At 40.3% G+C, this 22,572-nt stretch overlaps 3 protein-coding genes across 4 annotated transcripts in view, besides 1 other annotated feature; all 3 read right to left on the bottom strand.

Moving 5' to 3' along the window:
• CG13739 (uncharacterized protein) overlaps positions 1-1,101 on the bottom strand; it is a 42,360-nt gene extending 41,259 nt beyond the window's left edge. The window contains exons 1-2 of the mRNA NM_136636.4: positions 855-1,101; positions 118-619 (exon numbers count right to left, since the gene is read on the bottom strand). The gene's annotated coding sequence lies outside the window, so the exon portion shown is untranslated. The remainder of the gene's footprint in view (positions 1-117; positions 620-854) is intronic.
• CG13954 (uncharacterized protein) overlaps positions 1-22,572 on the bottom strand; it is an 80,172-nt gene that overhangs the window by 41,259 nt on the left and 16,341 nt on the right. For both annotated transcript variants that reach the window (NM_001273893.1, NM_001103769.2), the window contains exons 3-7: positions 21,825-22,509; positions 21,648-21,753; positions 21,011-21,157; positions 19,888-19,963; positions 19,695-19,824 (exon numbers count right to left, since the gene is read on the bottom strand). In NM_001273893.1, coding sequence (NP_001260822.1) covers positions 19,695-19,824; positions 19,888-19,963; positions 21,011-21,157; positions 21,648-21,753; positions 21,825-22,509 — 1,144 coding nt within the window. The remainder of the gene's footprint in view (positions 1-19,694; positions 19,825-19,887; positions 19,964-21,010; positions 21,158-21,647; positions 21,754-21,824; positions 22,510-22,572) is intronic.
• Positions 1,726-10,816: a mobile genetic element.
• Positions 12,020-12,352, bottom strand: CG12158 (uncharacterized protein). Its single transcript, NM_144142.3, has 2 exons — positions 12,282-12,352; positions 12,020-12,227 (listed from the first exon to the last, which is right to left on the bottom strand). The coding sequence occupies exons 1-2, from the start codon at positions 12,333-12,335 to the stop codon at positions 12,096-12,098; spliced, it is 186 nt and encodes a 61-aa protein (NP_652399.3). The 5' UTR covers positions 12,336-12,352; the 3' UTR covers positions 12,020-12,095.

Below are 22,572 nucleotides of genomic sequence, written 5' to 3' on the forward strand. Positions count from 1 at the left end.
TTTTGTGTACATATATTGTGTGTATTGCTTATTGGGTGTGGATTTGAAAATGTGTACTTTATAATGCGAATTCAATTATTTTGGCAAAATCGGTTTTGTTTTTCTTGTGTACATTACAATTTTGGGATCCACTCCGGCCTTTGGGTTCGCCTTCGTCGACCTCATTTTCCTTTCTTCGTTCGTAGGGCTCGTCCTTTTTCCCAGCCGTCTTACAGGATATTTTCAATTTTTGCGGCAGGATATTGCCGTTGCTTTATTTGCCGTGTGCGCTTACTGTTTTAATTATCTTGCCTGATTTGATTTTCCATTCTTTTTTAATTAATTTCGTTTGAGCATAGTTTATTTATTTATGCGTTTTATGGGCGATTTTCAGCATTCGATTTCCACGCGCTTGTTGGTTTTTGCTTGTTTTTTCTTTGCTGGCGAAACCTTTTTAATCATTTGTTTTACAAAAATGTTTGCGGCTGTTTTTTCCCGTTGGTGTTTTCGGTTGTAATGATATTTGTTTTTTTTATTTATATTTGTTTTATTCGGTTGTATTTTTTTATTTACTAATAAAATGCATGTAAGTCAGTCCGTCGTTTCAACATTTTTGTGTCTTGTATATTTTGTTTGTTTGCTGCAATAAAACCATGAGCACTTAAGTTCGAAACTCGATACTGGACCATCGACTATTTTGGCAGCCAGCCGAGGGCAAGCAATCGAAAACCAATTATCGTGCGAAAGTGGCAGCCAGCCGTGAATGTTGCTCATGTTGCAACAACTGGGGGGAACAACAAGTGCATGTTGCACTTGCTGAGGACAGCCGCACCCACCAAGCTGCCACGCCTATTTCGCCACGACAATCCGCTAACCATTTGCACTTGGCCGCCACCGTTTCACGCACTTGCTGCTCGAGAGTACACACACTAAACTGGTGGCTTAAGTCGGGGGATTCTAAATATATATATATTTAACGATTGAACTTTCGAATATTTTCTCGAATACTTTCTAAATGTTCTTCAGCCCGATTTCGAAACGTTCCAAGTCCCAGGCGTGCACAGCGCTCGGCGCTCAAAGGAAAAGACAACTTGATCACAGCATGGAAAATGTTCAACTGACCGAGTGGCTAGCCTGTAGACCAGCAGAGAAGCTGCGGCTTTATCAGTTCGTGGCTCGCATCGCTCGGCCATCGGACCGTTCGGCAAGCTCGTCCTTCGGCTCGGCACGCAGGACTCGCGTCGCAGCTTCGTGACTCGTGCGGCGTGCGTCGTGCCACGAGGTTCGTTGTTCGGGCCGTGTTCGCGGTCGTGTCCTGGGCTCGGGAAGCAACATGTTGGAGCCGCAGCATCCTTGCTGCTCCTGGCCCTCGAAAATCTCAATTTCGAGCGCAACTCACTCGTCCTGTGGCGTCACGTGTTGCTTTTGCTGGCATTGAGACTTGGAGCTTCGAGTGAAAGCTGCGTTTGTTTTGCTCGCCTACGCCCAACGAGTGGGTCTCCCGCTCCACTACGCCGCGCCGCACCGCGGATTCCCAAGGAAGCTTCCGTCCCGATGACGATGATGAGGTGCGTCCTCGTTCCCGAACATTGGATATCCTTCGCAGCGGAAATTATATATGACGAGATATGTATTACTTTGCCATCGAACAAAGGGAATGCGCTTCGCTTCGCATTGCTTTGCTTTTCTACAGCCGCTTGCTCAGCTTTGCATTTGCTGATTGGGGACGGCTGCGTTTTTTGGCACTGTAAAATCCCAAATAAGAAGACTTTACTCGTTGAGTTTTTGTAAGAAACTTGATTTTATTTGGAAATATCTTCGGTTTAAATAGGTGACATGAGAATCGCATCTTAAAGTAAATGGCCTACGCAGAGGCCTACGTAAATAGTCCCCGCCTTATCGAGGTCCCACGCTCGGGCACATCTGCCTATCTTGAGCGGCGAGGACCTTATCTGTGGTCTCCCACTAAGGGACTATTTTAGGAGGCGGGGAACGATCTCAAGTGACTGACTCATGTAGTGTGCACTTAAATTACATGTTTTTGAGCAATGCACCCATGTCGCCTTAGATAACAAAATCCTAAATATAATTTATCGCTCTCGATTCATTTACATAAGATATGAACGGAGCCCAAAATTGTAAGTCTTTAAATATATTCGTGTTCATGTGTGAACATTCTGCCAAAGGGCCAGCAAAGCTGAGATGTACATTAGTATATTAGTTGCATTTATAACAGTAGTGGACTGTATTTATTTGATATATGTTCATTTATTTTGCAACTAAGATTTCAATGGGCCTAGTTTTTCTGGCTTTTAATTTTATTGGATTACAATTATGGTTTATATTATTTTTAATTCAACAATTTGTACTCAATTAACTTATTTTAAACATTTTGCTTTTTCTATGTAGAAGTACATTTTCTATTAGTGGACTGTATATTTTTATTTGTTATATTATTTTATTGTTTATTTACTATTGATATTTATAGTACTGGCAACGGACCTGCAAAGGTTATTGCTTGCATTCTTTGTTGCACAGCACATTTCCGTATGAAATATATTATTAATACTATCATTAGTATTAAAGCAATAATTAATCCAGCATGTCCGGAAATATGATGGAAATGTAAATCTTTCAATTTTTGATGGTTCTCTTTCATAAATTTAATTTCATTATTCAATCGTTCAAATTCCTCAGTATGATTTAATATTGATAGTTTCAGCGGATCCCAAATAATCTTCGGCGCTTCACTAACTTCTCCTATATAAGGTGTTGATAATAATTCTTCACTTTCGGACTGAATGTTATGGTGGGCAACTAGAATTTTATCGTCGGTTCTTGCCGTACAATATGGCGCAATGCTTAAAACTCCTTGCTGAGGCAAATCAAACAATTCAATTTGAGAGCCAGTACATTGCAGACGGACTTTTGAATTCGCAGGAACCTTAAACAACCAACTACTTTTCTTTTCTAACTCTACCCAGTAACTTTTAGAGTCGACTACTGTTTTATAGATGCAGTTCGCCGCTTTATCTGGCTTTAGAGGCTGAATCTCACATGCATTATCATTCGCTGAATTCCAGGGCCAACTTCCTTTGCATATTCTCTTATTTAGTTGCCATTTCTGACATTGATTTAATGTGGCTTCCGTCATTATGTGATAGGAATCTATCTCAAAATTATAAATTAAATATTCGGACGTTGTATGCACCATTATTATCCGATCTTCATTTCGAATTGGCACCGGAATAAGCCTGAACAATTTGGATGGATGCCTGCTAAACAGAGGCACTTTTGCACTAATGATCAATTTATCGTCGATGAATAAACCCCTGGCTGTTAACAGTGTATACACCTCCTTAAGTTCCGTACCTGACCGTTTTCCTGGAATTACTAGGTTCTCCGAAAGACTCTGCTGAATTTTGGCAATTTCTTTTTTAAGCTGATTTGGCCTGAGAATATTTGTATTTAGCCTACCGTGATTAATATCAATCAACAGGCTTATAATGCCTGCTTGAATTTTTTCGCCTTCTTCAATCAATGAGTGTAGCTGTTTCGTAATCATAAAGAATTTTATTGATTCCTTATAAACATAATAATTTTCTTTAAGAACTTCTGTCATGTTCTCAATTCTTATTTGCATACTTCTAAAATTGGAGTTAACATCTTCTGTTGTTCTCTTTAATAGATTAGAAGTTGAATCAACCACAGATGTTTGTTTTTGAATTAGTTTATCAAGGTTGTTCTGGTTATCTAACAAATTCTTCATATTTTCTTCTAATTGCTCTCTATCATCTTCATCCATTATACCAAATAAAATATGATACAAGGAACCCATAAATTCGAAAGGAGCACGCTTGCTTCTAGATCTAGACTGTATCATAAACAATTTATTGTTTTCTTCAAGTTCCGATAACTGACTTTGCATATTATCTAAGACTAGACTACATTGCTCTTCAAAGCTATGAAGTCTTTCGCAAACTTTCCTCATACTTTGTATAAGCGCATTACCCTTTGTTAACATTTTAAAATATGGATCCATTTTATAATAGATAACCAAATTCCAAGAAGTACTCACAATCTCAACATCTCCTAGCGGGTCTAGATATATTGCTGAGGTTTTATTTATTTTGTCTATAGAATATCTTGGTGCTATATCTTTAGGTAATGCGCTAGAAACTTGACAACTTAACACAAACAACAACATTGCCATAATGATTCCGATCTTGGACATTCCCGATGTCGCTCTAGTTCGTCTTTTTGGCTCTTGGTCAGCCTCATTTTTGTCAACAGACTTTATTCCTTCCAAGGGACAAATTTTAGTAATGGGTCTAGTGATATATCCTTCCTGCATCTTTACTTTAGCCACTCGGACCTTATCATCATTCCCCTTATGCACCTTTTCCACCTTTCCTAAAGGCCATCTTGCAGGATGACAATTCTCATCCTTTAATAAAACTATTTGCCCTTCTTCTATATTAGGAATTTCCTTTTTCCATTTATTCCTTTGCTGGAGCGTATGCAAATATTCACTTTTCCACTTAACCCAGAAATCTTTCTTCATTTTTTGGATAAGTCTCCACCTATCCAAATTTCCGATTTTTTCATCTTCCATTGGTTCGACTATTTCTAAAGGTGGTCTTCCAATTAAAAAATGACCTGGTGTTAAAACTTCTTGTTGGTCCTTCTCACTAACTATAGTGTATAATGGCCTTGAATTTAAGCATGCTTCTATTTGACATAAAAGAGTTGACATTTCTTCATAAGTCAAAATAGTGTCGCCGATTATACGCTTTAAATGGTATTTCATTGACTTAACTCCAGCTTCCCAAATACCTCCGAAGTGAGGTCCTGCCGGGGGAATAAAATGCCAATCAATCCTGTCCTTTTCAAGCTGCGCTGCAATCGTTATATTTTCTTGTATTGCATTAAATAACTCTTGATCTAATTTTCTTGCAGCTCCTACAAAATTTGTTCCGTTGTCTGAATAGATATTGGAACATTTTCCCCGTCTAGCAATAAATCTTCTGAGTGCTGCTAAAAATGCGTCTGAAGTTAGATCGCTTACCATTTCTAAGTGTATGGCTTTGGTGGCCATGCAAACGAATACAGCAACGTATCCTTTAAATGTTTTTTGGCCACGATTTTTTGAACATTTAACATAATAAGGACCTGCGTAATCTATTCCAGTATTAAGAAACGGGAATGTCATCGTCACTCTATATTTTGGCAAGTTACCCATTATTTGCTGAGCTGTATTTTGTTTATACCTTGCACACGTTACACATTCTCTTAAATACTTTTTCAACGAATTTTTCAACCCGAAAATCCAATACTTTCTTTGGATATAGTTTCGCATTAGGTTTATCCCTCCATGCAATGTTTCCTTATGAGCATTTTTTATTAATAAGCTTGTTAGGTGGCATTTTTCTAAAATGATTGGATGTTTAACATTAAATTCTGCATTGGAATTTTGCAATCTTCCTCCAACTCTTAGAACCCCATCCTTGTCCAAAAATGGATTCAATGACAATATTTTATTATTTGTCTTGATTTCCTTTTTGATTTTAAGGCACTTTATCTCTTGCCTAAACTGGTATTCTTGTTGTTTCTTAATAACAACTGTTTCCGCTATTCTTATCTCCTTTACTGAAATAATTGATGAATAGGCTTTATTTCTTGTTTTCATCTGCACGAATCTATTTATGTATGCTATTATACGTATAAGTTTTTCTATACTGGAATACCTTTCTATTAATTCGTAAATAGGATCATCTATTTTGTCATTTAATACCGTATTTATTAAGACAGGTTCTTCTACAGACTGCTGCCGAGGCCAAAGTTCTTTTGGGTCTGCTAGCCATTTCGGACCTTTCCACCAAAAATCACAGTTGATCAACTGGTTAGAATCCACTCCCCTGGATGCTAAATCTGCTGGATTATCCTCTGACTTAACATGATTCCATTCAGTATTTTTTAATTTCCGAATGTCATCCGTTCTTCTTTTTATAAATTTGATCTTACTTTGACCACTGTTAATCCATGCTAAGGTAATCGTGGAATCACTCCAAGCATAGATCTCCATTATATTGTCAATTGATCCTTTTAGTCTTTGGATTAATTCACTAAGCAGGTGAGCTGCACACAGCTCGAGTTTGGGAATTGTCTTCCTATTTTTTATAGGGTTGACTCTACTTTTGCTAGCTATTATATTAACATGAGGTCCTACTTTAGCATAGACTACTGCAGCATATGCTTTTTCGGAGGCGTCCGCAAATCCGTGAATCTGAATGACTGAAGAACTGTTTGAATTAATCCACCTTGGGATTCGAATATTCTCTAACAATAATAAATTTTCTTTATATTTTTCCCAATAATTTTTATCTTCTATGGATAATTCCTGATCCCATTCACTTTTATTTATCCAAAGTTTTTGAATAAAAAGTTTTCCTGAAACCGTGACTGGTGCCAACCATCCTAACGGATCAAATATTTTTGCTAGCGTTGATAACACAACGCGCTTATTTATATTTTTTGATTCATCATTACAATTTACGCTGAACTTAAATAAATCCTTTTGAGGTTCCCATTTTAGTCCTAAAGTTTTAACACATTCATTTTCGATAATATTGAGAACCTTATTGTCCCCTGTGTCCTCCACAGTGGTTAATATTTTGGAATTGTTGGAAATCCATTTCCTTAAGTTGAATCCAACTTTCTGCAATTCATGGGGAATTAATGTTATTAATTTATTAGCTTCTTCTACCGAATCAGCTCCAGTCATTAGGTCATCCATATAGAAATCATTCCTAATTATTGCACTAATAACTTGGTTTTTACATTTATCTGCAATATCTACCAGAACCCTGGTAGCCAAATATGGTGCAGATGCAGTTCCGTAAGTGACTGTGGTTAATTTATATGTTTTAATTTTTTCTTTTGGAGAATTTCTCCATAAAATATATTGATATTTTTGATCATTATTATCTATTTTAATTTGTCGGTACATCTTTTCAATGTCTGCCGAAACAACAAATTCCCATTTTCTCCATTTAATAATAATGTCAAAAATATCTTTTTGAACTCGTGGCCCAACCCACATTATGTCGTTCAAACTTTTGTTATTCGTAGTTTTTGCTGAAGCATCAAAAACTACTCTCAATTTGGTCGTAAGGCTTGAATCTCTAATCACTGCCTGGTGCGGTAAAAAATATTTGCCTTCATCACTCACTTCAATCATGTGTCCTAAATCCATGTATTCATTCATGAATTTAGTGTAGTCAACCTTAAGTTTTTCATTTCTTTTTAGTTTTTTCTCCAGATTCATGTAACGAGCTATCGCTTGTTTCTTTGAATCTCCTAAGGTGACATCCTCCTTGAATGGAATTGACACAATGTATCGCCCATCTGAATCTTTTTTTGTCGTTTTGATAAATTTATTTTCACAGATTTCAGACTCGATATCATCTTTTTCTTCTTCTTCCACTTCCCAGTAGCGATCTAACTCTTTTATTTCTATTGTTGTGGCTACAATGGTTTCTTTTCCTTTGGATTTTTTACATCCAGAAACTATCCACCCGAAATCAGTTTTTTGCCCAAGGAGACCGTCTATTTTTATAACTCCATTTTGCAGAATGTGAGTATATACGTCTGCTCCAATGATTAAATCAATGCGACCCGGTTTATTAAAATCGGGGTCGGCTAATTTAAAGTTCTTCCATTTTTTCTGATCAACATTAATCGTGTTGACTGGAAGTGCCTTCATAAGTTTTGGGAGAATAATTGCTTCAATTTCTAAATTTTTCGGAGAATTTCTTATCGAAATAACCGCTTTGTGCTTGGAGATGCACGTTCCTGTGGAAGATACTCCACTTATTTCAGTATGAGACCGAAATTTTTTCAATTTTAGAATCTGTGCAGACTCTTCTGAAATAATTGTGCTTTGAGAGCCACTATCAATCAATGCTCTTAATTGTTCAAAGCCTCCATACCTCGACTTTACTTGAATCAAGGCCGTGGCCAACAAGGCTTGACCTGTTGTTCTACACGTATTCACTTTTTCTGGATTATGACCTGCAAAGTGAAGTAACGTGTGGTGAGGTTTACGACAAGTCGAACAAAGCTGCTCGCTTATACATTTTTTACCAAACGGATGCCTCAGACATCTTAGGCAAATCCCATTTTTTCTTACCCAGTCAGACCGTTCTGCTGGATTCATTATTTTAAATTTATGGCATTGAATTAAATAATGCCCTGGTAGTTTGCAATATGCACAATTGTCACTATAATTTTTATTCTTGTTATTATTAATCATTTTCTTTACAGGTTTTACTTCCTGTGAGAATGATGATATAGAATTGAGCCTTTGCTCTAAAAAGTCCATGACATCAGAAAGTGCCTGTATTTCTTTTGTCTTTTTAACATGGCTTTCATATAAATTGAGTGATTCTTTATTGAATTTCCGAAGAATTATGTGAGCGAAAATTGCATCCACATCTTCTGGTAATTGTGCCTTTAATTTTATAATATAAATTGACTCGTTAATCGTGTCAATAAATGTCTTTATTTGCTTATTGGATTCTAAATTTAAATTTGGCATATCCATAAGCCTATTCATATGATCTGAGAATATGTTTCTTTTATTCTCATATCGCTTGGTCAAAAACTCCCAAGTGGCTTCATAATTTTCTCCAGAGCCGAGCAGTAAATGAGTAACCACATTTCTGGCTTCTCCTTTTAATGCTGACTTTAGATAATTAAATTTGAGAGAAGGACTGAGATCCTCTCTCACATGTATGAGCTCTGTAAAGAGTTCATTAAAAAGATCCCATTCTTTGGAATCACCAAAGAAGGTGGGAATCTGTATTTTAGGCAGGGTTGGTAACTCCTCCGCCTTAACAACCGTCGACATTTCAGCTTTATTTATTGTGCCACTGAGTCGACTATTAATGGCTGTAAGAATATTTTGTTTGTCAAATTCAAGTTCGCTAATTTCTTCTTCGAATAGCGAACTCTCAAAATGACTATTCACCTGTTCAATCAGGTTATCTATTTTATGCCATAAAAATTCAATTTTATTTTTCCTTATTTTAAGGAAATCTGGACTACTGTCTATTAGTTTAGACGTATCTTCTAGATATACTCGAAATTGGCCAACATTATTACGAAATGCCTGCTCTACTTTTAAAGCGTTGTTTTGTGCTATACCCTCTTTTTCAGGGTGACCACGCATTTCAAGGTTTAATGTAGGGGGAGGGTTTGATTTAGGGACAGTGTTTGATTTAGGGAAAGTGTTTTCTACCGACTCGCCCTTAATTTTTTCATTTTTATTTTTAATTTTTTCTAACACCATCATTATTAAATCATACTGCTTCGCGTTAAAATATTCATGATCGACAACGCCGATCTTTAACAAATTGCTATGATTAGCAATGAAACATTTTTGAAGCTCATTTAATTTTAGAATTTCTACATCTGTTAATGTTGGTTTTACTTCCAACTTTCTAATTTCCAAAATAATTTCGGACTGCTTCTTAAGGAATTGAATAGTCTTTTCTGACATCATTTTGAAAATTTTTTGTAATTTCTTAATATATATAGTACGTGTATATGTATTTTATATGTATTTATATATATATGTGTGTTTGGATAAACAGAAAATTCTTGTTTTGACTTAGCTGATGTCGTTGTTGTTGCTGCTGCTGTTGCTGCTGTTGTTGCTGCTGTTGCTACTGCTGTTGCTGCTTCTGCTGCTGCTGTTGTTGCTGCTTCTGCTGCTGGTAGAGGCTCCTTTGAATTTGACTTCCTTCTCTTCTTTAAGGCTCCGTCGATGTTTAAAGATGATTTTTTTTTTTTTTGGCACGTTTTATTATTTTTGTAGTCCAGTCAGATTTTTTGTTTTTTAGCCATTTATTTCGGCATTTATGCTCTTTTGGCATATACACTGCACTCTATTTATGAGCTGATTTAATGCTATTAGAGCATTTATAAGGCACTGTTTTCAGGCACTTTTTATTTAATTTATGCTCTTATGGCATATACACTGCACTCTATTTATGAGCTGATTTAATGCTATTAGAGCATTTATAAGGCACTTTTGTTATGCACTTTTTAATTTCACAATTGCTGATGTATGGCCTCAAGCACGCCTTACCACAATTTATAATGGTACACAAAGCAACCTTTAGCTATAGACTATAAGGTGCTTGTTTTAAAACATAAAAGATTCTTTTGTATCTTTTGCTTTTTATATTTATACTCTGTTCCTTACCTTTGGTAGGGGGAAACAAGAGTCACTTATTTTTGCTACCTTTAGCTGTAAGATGCTTAAAGGAGCTGGCCTTTCTCTGAGTTCCTTACCTTTGGTAGGGGGAAACTGCAGAGTCGATTAAAGGCTCGATTGACCAAATGTAAAATCCCAAATAAGAAGACTTTACTCGTTGAGTTTTTGTAAGAAACTTGATTTTATTTGGAAATATCTTCGGTTTAAATAGGTGACATGAGAATCGCATCTTAAAGTAAATGGCCTACGCAGAGGCCTACGTAAATAGTCCCCGCCTTATCGAGGTCCCACGCTCGGGCACATCTGCCTATCTTGAGCGGCGAGGACCTTATCTGTGGTCTCCCACTAAGGGACTATTTTAGGAGGCGGGGAACGATCTCAAGTGACTGACTCATGTAGTGTGCACTTAAATTACATGTTTTTGAGCAATGCACCCATGTCGCCTTAGATAACAAAATCCTAAATATAATTTATCGCTCTCGATTCATTTACATAAGATATGAACGGAGCCCAAAATTGTAAGTCTTTAAATATATTCGTGTTCATGTGTGAACAGGCACACAGCAAAAAAAACGTAACATTTGATTTACATTTAGGATGATTATGCAAATCATTCAGCTTACAAAACAACAGATTGATTTGTATCAGCTCCAATCAAATTTGCGTTCATTAGCCACTTGCTATTATTAAAATACACTGATTTAAGGACTAAATCCTACTACCCTAAGTAATGTAAAATTCTGAAATATATTTCCTATTTTATGACATTTGTAATACCACTCCAAGTCTAAAATGTAAATTTCATTTGTTGCTATTAATCATAGTTAACAAGAGGACTGGAAGAATTTACTTTAATTTAAAATAAGGGATAATAATGGCCATTTTCAGTGCTTCCCTTCCCTGTGAGACTCTACATATGTACATACATATGTATGTATGTACGTATAGTATGTATCCTTTTTGACTGATAGCGATAGCATAACTTTTTCGGTTAGTCTCCGAGGTGCATTCACACATGGCTGCATTTCAGTTGCTGAAGTAGAGCGGCTTAGAAGGTGTTTTTCCGGGAATTGCAAGGGATGTCGGTTGGGAGGGGATTGGGTTCTCCGGCGACTTTGAACAGAGGGTTAGCTGCATCCAGACTCCGGCAGTCATAATGCAATTATGCACTGCCTGGCGGCACAGCTCCTTTGGTACGAGTAATAAGCATTTGCATTTTCACAGAATGTAGAACACAAGTCGCTGAAGAAGTTGCGCTTTGTAGGTTTCCATCGCTCCGAATAGCCCGGCATTGAAACCCCTTTGTAACCCCTTTCCTGGCTCATCAGCCGGAATGGACCTATGGCCATGTGCGCGGGGTTGAGGGGTGAGTTTCATGCTCATAATTTGTGCACTTTATTAATAAAGTTTTCCAAATTGGCTTGGCCCAGACGCAGTGCAAATACACAAAGCGAGGAGGAGAATGAATATACAAAAAAAGTGTATAACAATTGTAAAACAATATGGCTCTAAGAACTTGTGTAAAACATAACATTTTTTTTAGTCACATACATAAACAGAAACGCGGGCCTATATTTTCAACTGATAGTGGAAGTTTTCAGAGCCTTTAAGATGACAAATCTATTCAGTCATGTTATTTTCCCTTCGATTTCAATTTGCTTTAAGATTCTACCCTCGAATTTCTCTTTTCCCTTTGACCATTAATATCGAGCTTGCCTTTCTAAGCTTACGGGGTTCAAGAAACGAAGTTTTTAGTTTGCTGGGGAAAGTGTTTATTTAAGTAACTGGGAAAGTGGCGAGGAGGTGTGTGTCCCCCTCCAGAAATATCCCAGTTCTAGTTGTTCTGCCCGCTTTGTCCTTGTCCACTCTGCTGGTTGCCGTTTCCATTGCCATTTGGCGGTCTTGGCGGCTGTCCCTGCGAATGTCCATTTTGGCCCTGGGCGGCCACCTGCAGCGGCATTTGTGCCTGGAAAACCTCTGGTTAGGCCAAGTGGATGATTGAAAACCCTTCAACTCTTACCAAACCCACAGCCAGAATTAGAAGGAAGATGCTGAACAATGCGAACTGCTTCATGTTGAATTTGAAACTAGTAAACTAACAACACATGTGGTCTTTTATAGTCATACAGCACAACTGCGGTTCCCAAGAGATTATAATCCAGTGCAATTAACCATCGCAGTGAACAAAATGGCAAAATCAGTTTGTATGTTAATAATGCCATTCTGTATTATTTTGCTCGCTCGAATCTGATTTATAATGTCGTAATTGCGTGTGACCCGATCTGATCGCATATACAATATATTAAAACGACAAAATAACTCCAAAGGGGAGCCATCATTTTGCTGTTTAATTGGAAAAACAAATTTGAAAAAATTAGCCAGAATATCTCTCAAATGTCACTAAGGTCATCATATCATAGCTATAATTAACTAAAAATGTATAGATTGAGCTCTAAATTTAATAACATTTTGGACACGCCAAAACAAATACGTTTTGCGAAAAATTAACTTGGATGGTAAGAATTTATAAGTCAACATATAGCGATCTGATTCACACTCTGACTTCAAAAGCTATATTGATTATAAAATATTTGGGCGTTTTATCTTTGATAACATCAGAGCGTCATAAGCAGTTACTGAAAAATAACCACTAGGTGGAGCTCGTGTGCACTCACGGAAGCAGTCGGAGTAACAGGTATCTGATATTCGATACTTTTGACACTGTCTCTGGTTTTTTGTATCTTGTCTTGGTAAACTATTTTCCTAAAATATTCCAAGTGGCATATTAAATTTCCTTAGCCTCGCACTTTACGAAGCTTTCGAAATCAATTCATTTAGGCACTATTACATTTTCATAAAGTTTGTCTAGGCAGAGTAAACCGTCAATTATTCAAACTGGATTTCCTATTGCTGCTCGGTCTTTTAATTTGAGCGTATGCTCAAACAATCCAACACACCAGCCACCCATATGCCACCATTCTTTGACTGACACTACACGTTTTGAAAGAGATTCGCACACCACCCACCATCCACCTGCCATCCAACTGCCACCGCCCATTCACTTGCCCCTCGCCATCACCTTGGGGGCATGGTCGGGCAAAGCAATTTCGCTCGGCATTTTCGAGCGTTGAGTGGCAAAATGTCTTCGGTTTCAGCTTGAGATTAAATTCTGCCGAACGTTGGCCAAACAGAAACAAGACTTTCTAGTTTACACAACAACGATGGGTCCCGCCCGCCGATTCACCTGTCACCACCTATGGGCACATCGATGTTTGCAGACTGAAGGAAGTGCATATAGTTGAATTATTTAGTTACAATTGATACAAGTATAGGTAATTTCTAATGTTAAGTTGGGAGGCATTCTTGAAATTAATCTTCTAAGAACTCTATTACAATAATTTTGAAAAATTAAAATAAACTATAAGAAACATACATATGCGTATGATAGTAACAACAATGCAAGCAGTTGCAGAAATAATTTTTAAAAATATTATAAACGACTTTGTGCAGATTTCTTACTGTGTACTTGTGTGGGTTTTTTTCGGTTAATAAATGTCCCTGCCACAGCGAAATATGAATATTGAATATGCCCATAGTCGCGAACTGAGCGGCTGAATAAACCGCAAGCGAGTGGCGAACCCATAACGCCTTATAACCATTTCGGCACTTTTCAGGACGACGGAGGAATAGCCAAGGATTTGGATGGCCATATGGGGGAAGGAGGGCGGTAAATTCGGGTAGCAAGACGACACCAGCATACATTGTGGATGAGCACTAATGAAGTCTCAGCCCTCGTCCTTTACAGTTGGCTGCCTCATTGTTTGACTTTGACTTTGCCACTACCTTTCACTACCAACGGCCCCGCCCACTTTTCCACTTTGCACACTCACAATTGTTTGCACAGTCACTGCTTTGTCCTTTGACCCCCCCGCGCAAAGCACTCCGCCTCTGCCTCTGGCCAGCCTATTTATTTATGTTTATAATAGGATTTTTATCAAAACTTTTCCCCGAATTAATTTTGTAATGAGTATTTAAAAGACACTCGCATTTGGACAGGACACACACACACAAAGAGACCCGCAGCGCGGCATTCTGGTGTTTGTCTTTTGACACGCCCGATGGCCACTCAACTTTTGCCGCGCCCTTCTCGAGGAGATGTCCTGGTCGGGTCGGGTCGGATCGGTTGGACCAGGATGGTCAGCCAACATTTATGGTTGATGTCCTAATATGGGGTCTATTAATGGTGTCGCAAGCAGGGCTCTGACTTATTTCACAGAAATTTCCGTTTAGAGACCACTTATTGCGATGGGGTCTATTAAAAATTAAACGAAGTCTGGCCTTTACTTAAAAAAGAGAAACAGAAGCAGGAAATATGATTTCTTTGAATACATATTATGGGTAAAATTTATAAGGAAAATTGTCATCTTCATGGAAGGCACGACACAACTGGAAATTTTAGAGAAATATAGGGCATACTTTAGTTCGTTCTATTCCCTGGAGTTTACATTTCTGTTTTTCCCATTCTCATTCGCTCCAGCTACTTTTTGTTTTGACTAATTTGCTGCAATGTTCAGTCATTATAATAATGCCGGTGTGGATGTTTCGTCGAGATGTTACGAGTCCGGTGGTTTCCTGTTCTCAGGGCTTGTGAACGAAACCGAACTAGATAATTGCCAAATATTTGCGTAAGTTGTCCGTGGTGCACTCATCTCATTATGGATTCAGACCGATGGTCTGGCTGGGATTCGTCCGCGATGCCGGGATGTAGATGTGCTTTGTGGACCGACCACCCACTTTCGGGCAGTGGTTCGGTTATCGCAGGGTATTACGTGGTCATGGGCCCACCTCAAATAACTGCGGCTGTGGCTTTGCTTCATTTCACTGCCCAGCCGAGTTTTGAATAATTCCCTGGCATGCCACTGCCTTTGCCACGACTGACCCCCACCGGCCCTTGGAAAACTATATAGAGGCCTGCCTAATTTTGTCCAAATTTGCTGTTTAAACATGGCCAATTTAATTTTCGGCTGCAGACAGGGCAGCTTGCCAAAAACAGCCTGGTGGTTTCGCCGTTTTGCCGTTTTGCTTCTAGCTTTTTTTTTTTTTTGCCGGAAAGCAATTAAGTCAGGCCGGCGAGTCAAGAGGTTTTAGGGTTTTTGGGTCTATTAAAAAGCGCATTGCTCTTAACGCTGCTGAAATACTTTTGAATGCAGCTTGAGTCTGATTAAATCAGCTATGCAGCTGAGCAAATGGTTGGATAAATGCTGGGATGACGCCAGTGGTGGATGTACCCACAACCCACAACCACTTGCAATCATTAAGGAAATCGCTTTGAAATGATGTGATGACTGCCAACTGCCGACTGCCGATTGCCGACAGTTGACTGAAACAAACGCACGCCGAGAAAATGGGAAATGGGAAATGTGACAAGGGCAAGGGCAAAGGCGAAAGGCGAAGGAGAAAGCTGGGCGAAAGCATGGCCAACTTTTCAAAGCGTCATTAATCATGAAAAGTTGGGGCGGTCTTAATCCTTGGTCATGGCGTTATCCTTTGTGGAGCTGTCGATATTTGCCTGTGGTTTGTGCTCAAATTGGGGAAAATGAAAATGACAAAAGTTCTCATCTCGACGGCTAGCTATGTATCTATGTCGCTGGCGGAATTATGGTTTATCATATTTGTTTGGAATGCTTTCCATTTTCCCCTCTTGTGGCAACCAAACACACACACACACGCACGCATAGGATCTCTCACACACAGAGATGACATATCCTTTGTCTCCTGCTCGTCCAAGTTTGCTGCGTTCCTTTTGTTTTTTACACACAGCTCCTCCTGTTTTTGTTGTATTCTTTGTTTTGTGTGGCTCACTTGGAAATACTGTAAATATTTTTAATTCTTTGCGCCAGAGGGGCAGCAGAATTTTCAGCTTTTAAGCTAAAGCTATGAAAATAATTTGGTCCCAGAAATACTTGCGGCCGAGTTGGGGGTGTGGACGGCAGAGGCAGGGGCAGGATGCAGGGGGTGGCTGGCAGCTGGGAGCAGGGGGCGTGGCCTGTCCATGGCTAGGTCCTTTGGCTGAATCCTGGAACTGAGCCTGAGCCTGAGCCTGAATACTGAATACTGAGCCTGGGCAATTGGAATGCCTTTTGTGGCTCGCAGTAACGTTGTCGTGTTGATTAAGCCAGCTCGCAAAGCCAAAAGAAAACGCGTTCTGGCTAAGGGGGCGCATTGTTGCCATGATTCCCGCCGTTTTCCGTGTTCCTCGTGAACTGGCGAAATGCTGAAATGGTGACATGGTGGTTGCCACAAAGTGCCGCTGCAAGTGGATAATAACTGACGGCAACTATGCGCATTTGTTTTATGCAGCAAAGTAATGAAACAACAGCAAGAGCATCTACGCGAACCACCAAAAATGACATCGCGACCGCTTCCCTCGGGCGGTACAACAACACCAACTAGCAGCGGAGCAGCACAGCGAAAAAAAACAAAACAAAAAAAAACAGGGAAAACGCTGAGAAAAACAAGTAAAACATCTAAATCCTGTGAGCATGGTATTGAAATATATTCTCATTTCCTTACCTTAGAAGGTCAAGTATAGAAATGCCAAAAATAATAAAATAATAAAACAAGAATTCATTCAAAACATACCAATAAATGAAATTTAGCAAAACTATTTATATATTAACCCATTTTCCGGAACCATGCTGAATGATTTGAGTGCCGCAGACACTGAAAAGAATATACCCAACTATAAATAATAATAAAGTAAAGCTATTCAAAGAACCCATTATTCATGAACAAAGAACACACTGGAAAATTCAAAAGGCAGTAGGTAAATGGAGTAATTATGCTTTTGTCTCTGTGCATCAAAGCTGCAAGATCCGAGCGGCGAAAACATGGAAAAGGACCAGCAGCAGTGCAACAAACTATGGTTCCTCCCGAGGAAATTGCGTGCATAGTGGAAAAACTTTCTCGCCGGGTCGAAGTCAAGAGCGGCTTCAACGTCATCAGCTGGCTGAGGGGGTGGATGGGTTGCTGCGATGGGTTGCTGCGATGGGGTGGGGCTCTCTTTTCTTTTCGCCTATTTTGAGAGCCAGCACAAAGCAAAGACAAACAACAGGGCAGGGTATTGCGGAGCTGCTTTGTCATGGCCGTTGATTTGGTTTAAGAAATGCATAGCAGCATTCCATTCCACATTTTCCACTCGGCGCTCACAATGAACGCACCAGCAGGAAAAGCGGGTGCAAATGGACGGGCGACCTGGGTGGGTGGCCATCTGGAGCAGGAACAGCGCTCAGCCGCCATTTTGGCCAGGAGTGCGCTCGTGCATGCCGCAGTTAGCGCCTTTCCGCGGACTGTGGTTCAATACGTGGTGGTTTGATACCCGTGTGGTTTGATACCCGATTCCGAAGCTATTACTGTCCACGGGATATTGCCAAACTTATCTACTTGAAATACACACCTGTTCGGTATATCAAGGTCGCTGATTCGTTTTTTTTTTTTTTTTGCCTGGCAGTAGTATTTATGTCTATCTATCTTTTTCTTGAAGGCCAGCATGCTATTCTATTCTTTGGTTTTTTAGGTCGCAGTTGCAGTTGCATTTACCTGGAAGCCATTATCACCCTCCTCTGCAAAACAGTTTCTTAATCTGATTATGGTTCTTTATCTTTTCCTGGCTAACGATTTAAACAGGATTTTGAATGCTAGTAAGGCAACACTCAGTTTTAAGCATTATTTTAAAGTCACCTGAAGGAAGTTCGAAAGAGATTGCACACGAGCTTCATCTATCGGCGGTTTTGAACAGTTGCTCATAACTTTTTAATGAATAGTTCGATCTGAACAATTGTTCTATTTAATTTGCCTGAGGATTTTACATTACTAGTTTCCTAATTACTGTTTATATGTGATACCTAGTTTTCTAAGGGTTTTCAATCCAAGGTTCTTAGATCCACTGTGCCAAATCGTGCCGGCACACAAATTAGTTTTAACCAGCCCCTGTCACGCTGCGGCGAACCCTATTGTGCTGCCACCGTCGTGTCTGCCGATTAAGTGCGTCTCCTTGGAAAAGGGCCAGAAGCACTAGGGGAGCCCAGCAACGGTTGGTACTATATAACCAGCACTGGAAGCAGGAGTCGCAGCTGCTGCCTGTTGACATTTCAGTGCCTTCAGCCAAAAGTTTGCACTGCCATCGCAGTGGGGAATCCAAAATTATCGGAGGAAGGATGCGGACTTGCAAGGGGATGGGCATCTTCTAATCAACATCTAATTATATCGCTCTCCACTCTGATGAAGGTGAGTCAAGGCATGCATGATTGATGATTGATAATTACGGGGGACGTCTGATGGACCATACACATCGAGCATCAACGGAAAAGGCAACGACAACGGCAACACAAATCATGCAGTTCGCAAATCTCGATGCCAAAAACAGAGAAACCCATACTAATGCCAGGCAGCTTGGGTGAACTGGTATTGGTATTGGTATGGGTGGTGCTGTTGTTTGTTACTGTGTTTGTGTGAGATGCAACATGTGATACACTGTCCTAGTTCCGCGTCCGTTACTGCGTTGTTATGCAATACAATGGCACACATAAACGCAGCAGGGGGTGGCAAAGTGCCGCTTCGGGTGGGGTGTGTTGCAAAGGCATTGAGATCGAGCGTCACACAAAAGCTTCCCCAAATGACACTCGAAAAGCTGGCTCAAGTTGCGGGAAATAAAACTCAAGCTTAAATGCGACTAAATGTCCCAAACTTAAAGCTGTATCCTGAAAATGCAACACAAGCTTGAGGGCCACTTGAGAGCTTTTAATAAAGCCCTTTAATGTAACAGTAAAGCTTTTGTAACAGTAAAACATGGATGTCCCTTAAAAGGGGTTCCAAAAAACACTAACATCCAAAACGAAATTTGATCATTTTGCAAAATTCCATTCTTCAAATCAACAGGATTATGTTTAGCATACCAACTTTGCAGAATTATATCATCTACCGATGTATATACTTTACCAGTCTTTAGTCTTTTGATTTTGCGCTTGTACTTACATTTCGTTAGGTATTCTAAATTTGAAATATAACGAAATAAAACACAATACGCAACGAATTAGAAATGTGGTTGCCATCATTATCGATTGGTTCTATTGAACACAATATCGATTGTAGATTATAATATCAATGAACAAATATGTATAATATCAGTAATGCGTATTTACAATGTCTTTGCACCAGCAATTCAAGGATAATAACGAGGCGCATTTTATGGGTTCTATATCTTAAGCTAGTCCTGATCACTTGTTCCATTAGAGTTACATATATTCGCTTAAAATTTAAATGGCTAACTGGACTGCAATATATGCGGGGTATATAAGATACTGTTATTTATATGGGATACAGCATTTTCTTTTCCGGTTAAAAATCATAATAGATATTCCTTTAAAGGACTTACCCATATCATCGATTATCGGAGCCATACGCAATGTGACTCCAATCAACATGAGGCACATGAGCAGTAACAAACAGGCGGTGGCAATTATTGTCCAGCGGGCACGCTGAGACAGATCATGAGGATCGATCACCTAGCGGGATAAATGAATTATAAATTATATAATTTGTGGGCTTTTGCTTTGAGTATGACTCACCTTAACAACCTCTGTGTCCAAGTCCTGTACCAGAATTTTTGGTTTTTTGTGCCGATGCCGCTTTTTGTGGCGATGTCTGTGAATTCAAAAGAAGATGAGTATCAGCTTTCACTTAAACTTAACCATAATTTTATTTCTTAAAGGATAGTCCTTTAAAGGCCTGCAAATATAATTTTAAAAATTTTCCTTGACTTGAAAGCATATGAGGACTTAAATTGATTTTATATGTTCTCCTAAGGAAATTGCTTGTTGATTTGGAAAGCTATAAATTGATTAAATGCTGGTAAGAGGAAATAAAGTTTTAGGTACTTGGCATTGCCTTTAATGCCATTTGATGATTATTTCTGGCAGAAATTTTGCACATTAATCTGTTTAGCTTGTGTGCCTGAGCGTCTGCCTGCTTTCAGCCACATATGTGAGCTCAACCTGCAGCGGCAGCTTAAACATATTTGCTCTATTTCCGTTTGGGTTTTGCAAAACTTCCGCATTACAAAGCTGCCGCAATTTCCCCTACACCGCAGCCCCACCGACCCACCAACCCACCGTTCGCTACAAACAACATGGCACGATTTTTGCAACGGAAGTTGCTCCTGGCTATGGGCGGAAAAAGGGGAGCAGCGGCAGACATCGGACTGCTGACAGTCAATGCCATTGTGCCCACCCAGTCACCCGGTTACCCACCCAGTGAGTCACCTAAGTCCGTTGCCTTTCCCTTCACAAAATAGTCGCACAAAGCTTGTCAATCAATTTTTGTCTGCTCAACGTCACGCGAACCTCCCAGGGGAAATGTGGGTGGTGGGTGTGGGAGGAGGGGCACGCATTAGGGCATATTTGGCAATCACAATCGCAATCGCATCGCCAGTCGGCAGGACATTTATTAGTGCAGCCCAAGGACACGGCCAGTCCTTTGTTGCAGCACCTGTCCGAATGTCCTAGCTGTCGAACCGTGCCACCAGTCATCCATCAGCTGGCCCCGAATCGCGCTATTATTTATGTGCGCTACGATCATTTCTCAACTCAAACCGATTTTGGCCCGGCCATCAAGGCCAATGTGTCTTGCTGGCTGAAAGGATTTAGGGACATCCATGGCGTGTGGGTTACACAGACTCCGGTGGCCACTCACCGATGCTTTCGGCGATGCCTCTGATGACCACTGGGGACCATCTGCTCAAGGTCGTCGATTTTATCGGCATCGTCCAGGTCCAGGTCCAAGTCCATGTCCATGTCCAGCTGCAGGTCGCAGGGCGAGTCCTCACCGTACGGGCATTGTCTGTGGATAATAAATCACATTAGCGGCTATGACCTTCGATATCCAAACAAGATAAAAATGTCACCCACATTTCAAAAAGAAAATGTATGTCGTTCAGATTATATCTATCATTTCGAACTAGATTATGTAATTATATACAACAAGTAAATATAAAAAACTCGTTGTAACTAAAACTGAGTGTTTTCCATTTCTATATGCAGTACATAAACTTTATTTTAAGTATATATGTACAGACTGCGCTCAGATTTCCTACTCCAGTGAGTTATGGTGTTTAAGCATTTTGTTCAATAATCATTAATTATTGCTTGTTTAATTTCGGGATTAACAACTGGCTTTATTATTGTGGATTTTTTCCTAGCTAATCCTTTGAAAATATATAAAAGTAAAATATTCAAAACGTGAACAAAACAGGAAATTCGTTATGCTGAAACGCAATCTGAATCCTGAATCCGCAATTTAAGTTATTTTCGCTTCCTCCTTCGTGACTTACATGGGCTGCTGTGTATCCGGATTGATACCGAGCACGTGCACATAGTGCTGGAGTCCGTTGTGCGTGGGATAGACCAGTGCGGGATCCGAGCAACGATGATGGCGCTCTGGGGGAGATGGGCAAGGAAGGAGTTCTGAATGATTGAGGCACCTTTCGCTGGAGCTCGCTGTCACTTACTGTACTTCCGCTTCCGCCGGCGGTACTCATCGTCGCTGCCCGTGCTCTGGGCCGTTGTCATGGCTGCGGAGGAGGGCATCGCGGAGGGCCTGAAGGCTTCGCTCGGCCTCTCCTTCGGCTTCGTTGCGCTGCAGCAGCCGGTGGCGGCCACACTGGAGCCCGTCGACGTTGAGGTCATCCGGTATAGTTTTTCGGGCACCAGTTCCCTCGTCCTGGCTCCACGCTCCACGCTCCCGTCCTCCATGGGAATCACGACGGCACTGGGATCCACGCCATATGGCGGTCGCACAGCCAGCAGCCCAGTGCTGCGGGACTTGCGGCGCTCCTGCCTCCTGCTGCCCATTGCCGGGGGCGTATTTGCATAGCTGGGCGTGGCATGCAGCGACTGGGAATCGCTTTGCGCCAACACCGTGCTCACCGTCACATTGGCGCTATCCTCCGACGTGTTCTGCCGGGAGAAGTACCTGTTGTAGGCCTCCGCACCTCCCACGCCGAAATCTCCTGCTCCTCCGCTTTCTGTACACGATATCTGCTTGGGCAGCAGACGCCTCCGCTGAGGAAGTGGAGCGGGTAGCGTTTCAATCTCCAAGGCCACGTGAGGTTGCAACTGCTGATGCTGATGCTGTTGCTGCTGCACTTGCGGCTGAGGTTTGGCCAAACTGGAGGGAACATTGATGTGCAGGCGCTGTGAAAGGCAAAAACATAGGTGAAACTATAAAATCCACTAAATACTAACCACAAGTCTTTC

The sequence above is a fragment of the Drosophila melanogaster genome, chromosome 2R (assembly GCF_000001215.4).
Source record: "Drosophila melanogaster chromosome 2R".
NCBI lineage: Eukaryota > Metazoa > Arthropoda > Insecta > Diptera > Drosophilidae > Drosophila > Drosophila melanogaster.

Coding starts and splice junctions, on each gene's coding strand:
- CG12158 (NM_144142.3), bottom strand. CDS start 12,335: ATGAAGCAGTTCGCATTGTTCAGCATCTTCCTTCTAATTCTGGCTGTG. Junction 12,228..12,281: donor TAATTCTGGCTGTGGGTTTG/GTAAGAGTTGAA, acceptor GAGGTTTTCCAG/GCACAAATGCCGCTGCAGGT.